At 40.0% G+C, this 12,175-nt stretch overlaps 1 protein-coding gene across 1 annotated transcript in view; it reads left to right on the forward strand.

The window, feature by feature from the left end:
* Positions 1–12,175, forward strand: part of LOC133538821 (FERM and PDZ domain-containing protein 1) — a 161,517-nt gene that overhangs the window by 92,701 nt on the left and 56,641 nt on the right. The window contains exon 7 of the mRNA XM_061880636.1: positions 9,169–9,273. Within this exon, the coding sequence (XP_061736620.1) occupies positions 9,169–9,273 (105 nt within the window). The remainder of the gene's footprint in view (positions 1–9,168; positions 9,274–12,175) is intronic.

The following is a 12,175-nucleotide window of genomic DNA, read 5'->3' on the forward strand; positions in this document are numbered from 1 at the left end:
ACAATAACAAACATTGTCAGTGTCTCGACTTGGGTTTAATGAAAAATATTTGTTGAATACAAAAATTAAGAACGTTAATGAAAAATCCACACCGTTTAATAAGCCGCTGGGTTCTAAGCATTAGAAAAAGTTGCTAAATTTATGGTAATTATTGTGTCCTGCAATAAAACAGTACCATAAAATCAAAGAATGCAGGTTTCAGCCTCCCTTGTCCCCTCGCCAGTTTTTAATTTTGTTGAATGCACCTCCCCATGGATCTCCCGGATATGGTGTCATCACCACTCTTTAGAATGCTATTCTTAGCAGCGCACAGGTTAAGAAGAGTACAGACCCGTCTCTATATGAGTTGGGAAATTGTGTTAGATGTAAATATAAACGGAATACAACTATTTGCAAATCCTTTTCAACCGATATTCAGTTGAATATGCTACAAAGACAACATATTTGATGTTCAAACTGATAAACATTTTTTTTTTTGTGCAAATAATCATTAACTTTAGAATTTGATGCCAGCAAAACGTGACAAAGAAGTTGGGAAAGGTGGCAATAAATACTGATAAAATTGAGGAATGCTCATCAAACACTTATTTGGAACATCCCACAGGTGTGCAGGCTAATTGGGATCAGGTGGGTGTAAGGGTGTAACGGTACGTGTATTTGTATCGAACCGTTTCGGTACGGGGGTTTTGGTTCGGCACGCGGGTGTACCGAACAAGTTTGGAAGCAGAAGTCTTCACAAGCTGCTCTGCTTTCTGCCTCTGTCTCTGCCTCATTGTCCCGCCCACACAACCATCTGATTGGTTACATTCAAAGCCAATCAGCAGTGCGTATTCAGACTTCAGAACAATGTAGTCAATACTTTAGCCTCGAGCAGATGTTCGTCTAGCAGGGGAGGAGCGGACTTTACCCAAATTATACTAAACACTTCCCAGTCACAACTATTACAAACATCACTATGAGCCCGTTGACCTTCTAGAAACTTAAACTGCAGCTCAGCTCCCTTGCAGTATAGGCTTGAGATGAAGGCTAATTAGCTTTTAGCGTAACGTTAGCTCATTTTTCTGTGTGTGTGTGTGTGTGTGTGTGTGTGTGTGTGTGTGTGTGCGTGTGTGTGTGTGTGTGTGTGTGTGTGTGTGTGTGTGTGTGTGTGTGTGTGTGTGTGTGTGTGTGTGTGTGTGTGTGTGTGTGTTTTAGGGGCAGCAAAGCCCTGTCTGTCTGTCTATTACATTGAACTCCATTGTGTTTAGGGATGAATAGTCTCTCCTATTGCAATTGTACTATTTTTCAGCTATAGTTACATTAATCATTAGTAATGTAGCAGCCTAGTCTTGAATAGCAGGGTCCCTGCTATCACATGTTGATAAAAATACAACATTTACATAATAAAAGTCAACTACAGGCTTCCCAAATGCTGTAATAAATTAAGCATGATGAGTTGACATTAAACAGTTTCAATGGGAACTGTTTAATGTTAAACTTTTCATATGTAGAAGAAAGGTTTTTTCATTTTATTTAATCAAAACAACAACTTGAGGCAGTTTAATGTGGATTAAAGTGGGCAGAATTATTATAGTGTTCCCAATGTTAAAAGGATAAAGCCATTGTTTACAAATTTCGTAAATAAATGACCCAAAAATTTATATTTTGTTGATTTCTTACTGTACCGAAAATTAACCGAACCGTGACCTCTAAACCGAGGTACGTATTGAACTAAAATGTTTGTGTACCGTTTTTGTGTACCATGATTGCATATAAAAATAGCTTCTTTCACAAGAAAGGATGGGGCGAGGTACACCCCTTTGTCCACAACTGCGTGAGCAAATAGTCAAACAGTTTAAGAACAACGTTTCTCAAAGTGCAATTGCAAGAAATTTAGGGATTTCAACATCTACGCTCCATAATATCATCAAAAGCTTCAGAGAATCTGGAGAAATCATTCCACGTAAGCGGCATGGCCGGAAACCAACTTTGAATGACCCTGACCTTCGATCCTTCAGACGGCACTATATCAAAAACCAACATCAGTCTCTCAAGGATATCACCACATGGGCTCAGGAACACTTCAGAAAACCACTGTCACTAAATACAGTTGGTCGCTACATCTGTAAGTGCAAGTTAAAGCTCTACTATGCAAAACGAAAGCCATTTATCAACAACATCCAGAAACGCCGCCGGCTTCTCTGGGCCCGAGATCATCTAAGATGGACTGATGCAAAGTGGGAAAGTGTTCTGTGGTGTGACGAGTCCACATTTCAAATTGTTTTTGGACATATTCTACAAGGGGAAGCGAACCATCCAGATTGTTATCGCCGCAAAGCTCAAAAGCCGGCATCTGTGATGGTATGGGGGTGCATTAGTGCCCAAAGCATGGGTAACTTACACATCTGTGAAGGCACCATTAATGCCGAAAGGTACATACAGGTTTTGGAACAATATATGCTGCCATCTAAGCGCCGTCTTTTTCATGGACACCCCTGCTTATTTCAGCAAGACAATGCCAAGCAGCATTCAGCAAGTTTTACATGGCGTAGCTTTGTAAAAAAAAGAGTGCCGGTACTTTCCTGGCCCGCCTGCAGTCCAGACCTGTCTCCCATCGAAAATGTGTGGCGCATTATGAAGCGTAAAATACGACAGCGGACACCCCGGACTGTTGAACGACTGAAGCTCTACATAAAACAAGAATGGGAAAGAATTCCACTTTCAAAGCTTCAACAATTAATTTTCTCAGTTCCCAAACGTTTATTGAGTGTTGTTAAAAGAAAAGGTGATGTAACACAGTGGTGAACATGCCCTTTCCCAACTACTTTGGCACGTGTTGCAGCCATGAAATTCTAAGTTAATTATTATTTGCAAAAAAAAAATAGTTTATGAGTTTGAACATCAAATATCCTGTCTTTGTAGCATATTCAACTGAATATGGGTTGAAAATGATTTGCAAATCATTGTATTCTGTTTATATTTACATCTAACACAATTTCCCAACTCATATGGAAACAGGGTTCTTGTAATATCCAAATGTCCAAAATACAATTTAAAGTTCAGCAGGGGTAAATGCACAGAAAAACACATACCCTGTGCATAAAACAAGTAGCTTGCAGAGAGCTACTAAAAAACCAAAAAGTAGTTAAGCAAAATTTAAATGATCCCACACAGACAAAGAAATGTGTCTCGCTTAAATAGCGTCCAGGTGATGATTAGCAGCAGGTGGAAAACATCATTACTAATCAGAGATCTAATGAGGAGCTACGGAAATCAGTGGAGTTTATGCCACACCAAATGGAAGCAATGACAAGTAAGCAAGACACTTTGATGGGCATGATGAAAGATATTAAGGAACTGAAGAAGCAAAATGAAGAAAAAGACAAAATGATTGTGCAACTGCAAAGTAGATTATCTAATTTAGAACAGTATACTAGAATGAACGATGTCATTGTTACTGGTCTGCCAAGGCGACCTGCGTCATTTGCTCTTGCAGTGAGGTCTGGGGTCCAGGGATCAGTGCCCAGGGACCAAGATTTGGACTCAGTGGAGCGGCAAGTGGTGAAATTCCTCCAAGAAAAGGGAATTAGCCTAAATGAGGAGAATATAGAAGCTTGTCACCGTTTCCCTCAGAAAGATAAAAGCAAACCGGCAACCATCATTATGAGGTTTGCAAATAGAAAATTCAAAATCAGTCTTTTGCGACAAAGTAGGATGCTCAAGGGATCAAATGTTTATCTCAATTAACATTTAACCAAGAACAATGCTGATATTGCTAAAAGAGCTCGGTTCCTACGCAAAGAGGGAAAAATACAAGCAACATGGTCGTCCAACTGCAAAGTCTACATACAGCTAAATGGTGCACCTGAGCAGGCACAAGTGCTAATGGTCACAAGCTTAAATGATTTGGAAACATTTGCATAGACTGTGGTTTGATGGTCTATATGTTTTTTGGTGTTTTTAGGGTTGACATCTATTCTGCAAATCCTTACTAACTTCAAATGTCTATCAAACTTCCCAAAAAAGGACTCAAAATTGCCCACTTGGACATCTGTAGTCTGAAAAACAAGGCAATTGAGTTAGGTAAAATAATGTTTGATAATGATCTACATATAGTAGCAATTTCTGCAACTCATTTGGATGATTCAATTGACAATACTGAAATATTTATACAAGGTTACAATATAATTAGACTTGATAGAGACAGATACGGGGAGGAGTAGCCTTTTATGTACAAGACCACATTCCAATAAAGCAAAGAGGAGATCTCAACTTGACAGATGTAGAGGCAATCTGGATCCAGTTTCACTTGCCATATCTAAAGCCATTACTAATCTGCTGCTGCTATAGACCACCTTCCTCTGATGCAGCACATCTTGAAAAAATATGTGCAATGCTTCAGAATGTTTCTGACACAAACAGAGAAATTTATTTCTTAGGAGACTTAAATATTGACTGGCTCTCAAAAAACTGCCCTATGAAAAGAAAGCTTGATGACACTGCCACTGTATGTAACCTAGCTCAAATGATAAATCTACCAACCAGAATAAATATGAACAATTCTGGTGTATTGTCTTCAACTTGCATTGATCATCTTTTTACTAATTCAGTAGATAAATGCTCAAAGGTTGTTTCAGTGCCAATTGGATTTAGTGATAACATGATTGCAATGGCAAGAAAAGTGAAAGTCCCCAAAGTTGGACCCACAATTATATACAAGAGACTCTACAAACATTTCAGTGATAATACCTTTATTGAAGATGTACATAACATACAGTGGGACAGTGTATTTGAGTCAAAGCATACTGAAGCAGCTCTGCATGAATTCATGAAGTCATTTTCTTCTGTCTGTGATAAGCATGCACCCATCAAGAAACTCACCGTCAGATCTGTCAAAGCCCCTTGGCTTGACTCTGACCTGAGACTCTTGATGAAAGATAGAGATAAATGGAAAAGAGTTGCTGTAGATTCAGGTAGCTCAGAGGACTGGCTAGCATATCGCTCTTTAAGAAACAAAGTGACCAAATTAAATAAACAGAAAAAAAGGGTGTACTACCAATCTAGAATTGAAGAAGTTAAACATGATGGCAAAAAACGTTGGAGTACTCTCAATCAAATCATGGGTAGAGATAAAATGGGAAAAACACCAGCATTTATAGAATCAGGTGAAGGATTTATCAACAAGCCCAAAGAAATTGCTAATTACTTCAACAATTATTTCATAAGTAAAGTTGATACTATAAGAAATGGCATGCTGCCTGTAAGTGGTATTCTATCTGAGTCACTTATTAAAAATTATATCATGCAGGACAAAGAATGTACATTTGAATTCTCAGTCACCAATGTATTGGAAATTGAGAATCTATTGTCTGAATTGAAATCTGACAAACCTTGTGGTCATGATAATATAGATAGTAGACTTTTAAAGTTGTCAGCTGGAATAATAGCCAGTCTGATATGCTATATTTTTAACTTAAGTTTTAAAGAAGGAATCTATCCTCAAGTATGGAAGGTCGCAAGAGTGATTCCTCTACCAAAAAATAGGAAAGAAGCATTCACTGGATTAAATAGTAGGCCCATTAGCATTTTACCAGTATTAGGAAAATTAATGGAAACAATTATATTTAAGCAAATTCAAAAGTATTTCTCTATAAATAACATTCATTCAGACTTTCAACATGCATATAAAACTGGCTATTCAACATGCACAGCTCTCACACAATTAACAGATGACTGGCTAAAACAAATTGACAGTAAATTATTAGTTGGCACAGTGCTACTAGATTTTAGTGCAGCTTTTGATATTATTGACCACAAACTACTACTTATAAAACTGTCTGCTTAAGGTTTTAAACTCTCAGCGATTAACTGGATGAAAAGCTACCTAGTCAACAGACAGCAATGTGTCATGTTCAATGGAACCCTTTCAAATATTAAAACATATTGTGGTATTCCACAGGGAAGTTGCCTGGGACCCTTATTATACTCAATACTTGTAAATAATATGTCATGTATTTTAAAGAATAGTTGCTGTGCAATTTACGCAGATGACACAACAATATATGCACATGCAGATAATTGCACCGACCTGAGCACTATACTACAAGATGAGGTCATGCGGATTTCAAAATGGGTTACAGAAAATAAGATGAAACTTAATATTTCCAAAACAAAATGTCTTGTTATTTGCTCAAAACATGCTCATAGAAAGGAACGCATATTAAATGTTTCTCTGAACGGAGTTCATGCTGAACAAGTTAAAGAGGCCAGGTTGCTGGGAGTTACAATAGATGAAAGACTATCTTGGGCCACTCACATTAAAAAAATAGTAACAAAAATGAGCAGAAGCATTTCAATCATCAGAAGAAGTGCCTATTTTTTAACTAACACATCTATGAAGCAAGTTATACAAGCCCTTGTATTGTCACATATTGACTACTGCCCAGCAATCTGGTCTAATGCAGCTAAACAAGATCTAAATAAAATCCAGCTTACCCAAAAGAGAGCTGCCAGACTAGCTCTCCATTGCTCATTTAGGACCGGCATTGAGATCATGCATCATGAATTGTCATGGATGAAAGTTGCTGAAAGACTGGCTTGTAGTTTGATTCTATTTTTAAAAAACATCTATACATACCATAAACCCTCATATCTGTATTCTCAGCTCTTGCTTGCCAGTGACAGTCACAACTACAGTACCAGGCTAGCCCAAAGAGGTGCTCTCACCCGTCTTAAACCCAAAAGTGATGTTTTGAAAAAGACTGTAATGTATCGGGCAATCACTTACTGGAATAGACTTCCACAATATCTGCTATCAATCACCAGCATAGTGGGCTTTAAGAATAGACTAAAAGGAGAAGGATTGCGTAAAGAGATTATTCTAGATTGTACCTAATGTCATGACTGTTTTTATTGACTATTGAGTATTTTATTGATTATGGGATAAGCAGCAGAAAATGGAAGGATGATACTTTTTTGTCACTTATTGTTTGTCCTTGGTACACTAATGTGTATATTTTACGCCATTGGTTCTTTGTTTTATTTTTGCAAAAATGTATACAGTATATCTATTTTTATAGTGCTATTTTTATCTTTGGTATGAAAATTATAATGTAACAACATTTATTAGTATTTTTTGGTTCTTTGTTGTTGCTATTTTTGTATTATGACAATTTATTATTGGATCATGTTGTACTGCATTTTAATCGTTTGTTCTGTGGTTGTGTGATGTTTTTTGCCTGGACCCCAGGAAGAATAGTCTCCACTGCGGTGTAGACTAATGGGGATCCTTAATAAACTAATAAACTAATCACCCCCGGGTGATGAAAACAGGGCCAAGCAGCAGTGTGAAGACACAGGCAGTGTGAAGACACAAACAGAACAGGAAGTGGAAAGTAAATAAAAGCACAAGAAAGGAAGTGAACCAAAAACACAGAAAAAAATACCCCAGATCCAAACAGAGAATGGCCTGGCATATCTAACAGGTCCTAACAGCCACAGATGTCCATTCCTTCGATGGCATCTCTTTAAAATGCCGGATTGTTGGCAACCCAATAGTGTGTGATGTACCCCGTTTTCCCTGCCTGAGCCGTGCCTTGCCAACTAAACAAATGACTCTCTATTTCACAAACCAAAGTGTCTCTATTTTGTACTTCAATCCACAATACCCCCCTGACAGCATTGGCTAGAATTTTCAAAAAAAAGTACAGAAACTTTAGGGTTTCGGATATAAGCCAAAAAAAAAAAGTCAGCTTTATTACAAGAAAATGTAAGAGTTTGGGAACAACAACAACTCAGCCACCAAGTTAGGTGGACCACGTAAACTGACAGAGAGGGGTCAGCGATGCTGAAGCGCATCGGGCAAAGACTTTTCATGTGACCTTCTAATTAGCCCACGTCCAGTACGCAGAGAGCTTCATGGAATGGGTTTCCATGGCCGTGCAGCTGCATCCAAGCCATACATCACCGAGTCCAATGCAAAGCGTGGGATGCAGTGGTGTAAAGCACGTCGCCACTGGACTTAAGAGCAATGGAGACGCTACATTTCGGGCTGCATTGTGCCGAGTGTGAAATTTGGTGAAAGGGGAATTATGGTGTGGGCTTGTTTTTCAGGAGTCGGGCTTGTGCCTCTTAGTTCCACTGAAAGAAACTCTGAATGTTCCAGGATACCAAAACATTTTGGACAATTCCGTGCTCCCAACCTTGTGGGAACAGTTTTCAGCGGGCCCCTTTCTCTTCCAACATGACCGTGCACCAGTGCACAAAGCAAGGTCCATAAACACATGGATGACATAGTCTGGTGTGGATGAACTTGACTGGCCTGCACAGAGTCCTGACCTGAACCCGATAGAACACCTTCGATGATGATGATGATGGATTAGATTTATATCGCGCTTTTCTATTGTTAGATACTCAAATCGCTCACAGAGAAGTGGAAACCCATCATTCATTCACACCTGGTGGTGGTAAGCTACATCGGTAGCCACAGCTGCCCTGGGGTAGACTGATGGAAGCGTGGCTGCCAGTTTACAGCCTACGGCCCCTCCGACTACCACCAATCATTCATTCATCTTTCATTCACCAGTGTGAGCGGCACCGGGGGCAAGGGTGAAGTGTCCTGCCCAAGGACACAATGGCAGAGATTTGGATGTCAATAGGTGGGAAGCGAACCTGCAACCCTCAGGTTTCTGGCACGGCAGCTCTACCCACTACGCCATGCCACCTTTGAGATGAATTAGAATGGCTTCAGTGTAGACGCCTTCTCTGGAGTGATGAATCCCACTTTTCCATCTGTTGGAAGAATGGTGGAAAATTGATATAAACACACTCTGCAACCTTGTGGACAGCCTTCCCAGAAGAGTTGAAGCTGTAATTGTTGCAAAAGGTGGATCAACGTCATATTGAACCCTATGGGTTAGGAATGGGATGGCACTTCAGGTTCATATGTGAGTCAAGGCAGGTGGCCAAATACTTTTGGAAATATAGTATATGTGTCAGGACACACTTGCAAAAGAGATTATTTGTACATAAAAATTCATGTATTATTATCAAATATTTCAAAATGTGTCATATTTTTGGCTCTTTTTGTGATTGTTGTTGTTTTTCGTAGATTTTGTCTTTAATTGTAATCTTTCAATGTGCTGCGATCTGATAAAAAAAAACCCAAAAAAAACCTTGTGTATCTTCCAGGGCCCGAAGTCTTCATTCATTACGCCTGAAAAAAGAGCCAAGCTCAAGTCGAACCCGGTCAAGGTTCACTTTGCGGAGGAAGTGGAAGTCAATGGACACGCTCAGGTGAGTCAGCCAACGTTATTTGGCCAGCTTGGAACTATCACTATGTTTTCTAGACTCTGTTTTGTTTTCTTTAAGGAAAATATATTGCAGCTTTTCATGGATGTGCTAGACCAGGGGTGTGAAACTCAAATACAGAGTGGGCCAAAATTTAAAACTGAACAAAGCCGCGGGCCAAGGTTGAACAAATTAACCTTTTAATAGGGACCCAAACAAGTTTTGCATTGAATATTGAACAAGCAAGGCTTATAGAACTTTATAGTGACAAGCAAAATCGAGTTTCAAATTATAATAATAATAATTAAAAAAATAACAATGGCATATCAAATACAATTTGAATAAAAATTGGGGGTGGTCGGGGTTTGGTGTATATTGTAGCGTCCCGGAAGAGTTAGTGCTGCAAGAGGTTTTGGGTGTTTCTTCTGTTGTGTTTATGTTCTGTTACGGTGCCGATGTTCTCCCAAAATGTGTTTGTCATTCTTGTTTGGTGTGGGTTCACAGTGTGGCGCATATTTGTAACGGTGTTAAAGTTGTTTATACGGCCACCCTCAGTGTGACCTGTACGGCTGCTGACCAAGTATGCTTTGCATTCACTTGTGTGTGTTAAAGCCGGATGTATTATGTGACTGTGCTGGCACGTTGTTTGTATGGCGGAAAAGCGGACGTGACGGCAGGCTGTAGAGGACGCTAAAGGCAGTGCCTTCAAGACACACCCCCAGTATTGTTGTCCGGGTGAACTTTAAAGGGGAACATTATCACAATTTCAAAAGGGTTAAAAACAATAAAAATCAGTTCCCAGTGGCTTGTTGTTTTTTTCAAAATTTTACTGGTCTCGGAATATCCCTAAATAAAGCTTTAAAGTGCCTTATTTTCGCTCTCTGCGAAGACACTGGCCATTTCCCTGTGACGTCACACAGTGCTGCCAATGTAAACAAACAATGGGAATACCACAGTAAGATATAGCGACATTAACTCGGATTCAGACTCGGATTTCAGCGACTTAAGCGATTCAACAGATTACGCATGTATTGAAACAGATGGTTGGAGTATGAAAGTATTGAAGAAGAAACTGAAGCTATTGAGCGAATAGCTATTGACGCCGTTCATAGCCATAGCATGGCCGAATAGCTGCGTTAGCATCGCCGGTAAAATGTGCGGACCAAACGATCAGGACTTTCGCATCTTTTGACACTGGAGCAATTTAAATCTGTCGATTTTCCAAGATGGCGGCGCCCAGACGGGCTGCGTCCTCGCGGAGTTCCTGCTAAAGATGAAACATTTGGCAGAAATACCGGACAATTCCACAGACTTTATGGCTGGCTCACATCGTGGTCACTCCGTGATCACGTACGACCACCAGACACTTCTGGATGTGGACATATCGGGCCGTTTTGGACTGATAGACGCGTGCGTGCTAAACATGCTAACTAGCATGGGAATACGTCGGCGGCTACATCCAGCGGCCTGTGAAGCAGGGGAGTATAGTAGCAGCGGGGGCCGTCTACGGAGCAGACGCCAGCGGTGTGATCGGAATCGCGGATGTCGAGCGGGGCTAAAAACAAAGCAGAAGGCTAATCCCCACAGAACACCACTTCCCTCCATCCTGAAGACGGATTTAAATGGAAATTGCGAGACTACTGGTCTGGGTAAGGAGTCAGTTAAATTAGAACAAGTTTTTTCTGCTTTGAGTGTTTCAGAGTTGGACATGTGTTTTACTGAGGTGGCTAACTATGATGCGTGCAGTTTATCAAAGCAACAAACAAACAATCGGAAAATTATTGTCGTATCAATTCCTAGATATGGTCGTAACTATACTAAATGCACTGGGCATAATAAACACAACATTATTAATATTGCTACTACGGATAATTTGATCAAAAACTCCCTAAAACAGCCCACTACCTATAATATAGGTTTTTTAAACATAAGATCATTGTCTCCCAAAACGTTATTAGTTAAGGATATTATCAGAGACAACAATCTTAACGTCATCGGTCTCAGCGAAACCTGGCTTAAACCAAACGACTTTTTTGCGCTAAATGAGGCATGTCCTCCTAACTTTACACATGCGCATATTGCCCGTCCGCTTAAAAGGGGTGGGGGGGTCGCACTAATATACAACGAAAACTTTAACCTTAGTCCTAACATAAATAATAAATATAAATCGTTTGAGGTGCTTACTATGAAGTCTGTCACACCGCTGCCTCTACACCTGGCTGTTATCTACCGCCCCCCAGGGCCCTATTCGGACTTTATCAATGAATTCTCAGAGTTCGTTGCTGATCTAGTGACACACGCCGATAATATAATCATAATGGGGGACTTTAATATCCATATGAATACCCCATCGGACCCACCGTGCGTAGCGCTCCAGACTGTAATTGATAGCTGTGGTCTCACACAAATAATAAATGAACCCACGCATCGCAACGGTAATACGATAGACCTAGTGCTTGTCAGGGGTATCACCGTCTCCAAAGTTACGATACTCCCGTATACTAAAGTATTGTCCGATCATTACTTTATAAAATTCGAGGTTCAGACGCATGTTCGTCAAACTAATAATAATAATAACTGCTATAGCAGCCGCAACATTAATACGGCCACAACGACAACTCTTGCTGACCTACTGCCCTCGGTAATGGCACCATTCCCAAAGTATGTGGGCTCTATTGATAACCTCACTAACAACTTTAACGACACCCTGCGCGAAACCATTGATAACATAGCACCGCTAAAGTTAAAAAAGGCTCCAAAAAAGCGCACCCCGTGGTTTACAGAAGAAACTAGAGCTCAGAAATTATTCTGTAGAAAGCTGGAACGCAAATGGCGCACGACTAAACTTGAGGTGCACCATCAAGCATGGAGTGATGGTTTAATAACTTATAAACGCATGCTTACCTTA

This window comes from Nerophis ophidion, linkage group LG20, assembly GCF_033978795.1.
Source record: "Nerophis ophidion isolate RoL-2023_Sa linkage group LG20, RoL_Noph_v1.0, whole genome shotgun sequence".
Classification (NCBI taxonomy): Eukaryota; Metazoa; Chordata; class Actinopteri; order Syngnathiformes; family Syngnathidae; genus Nerophis; species Nerophis ophidion.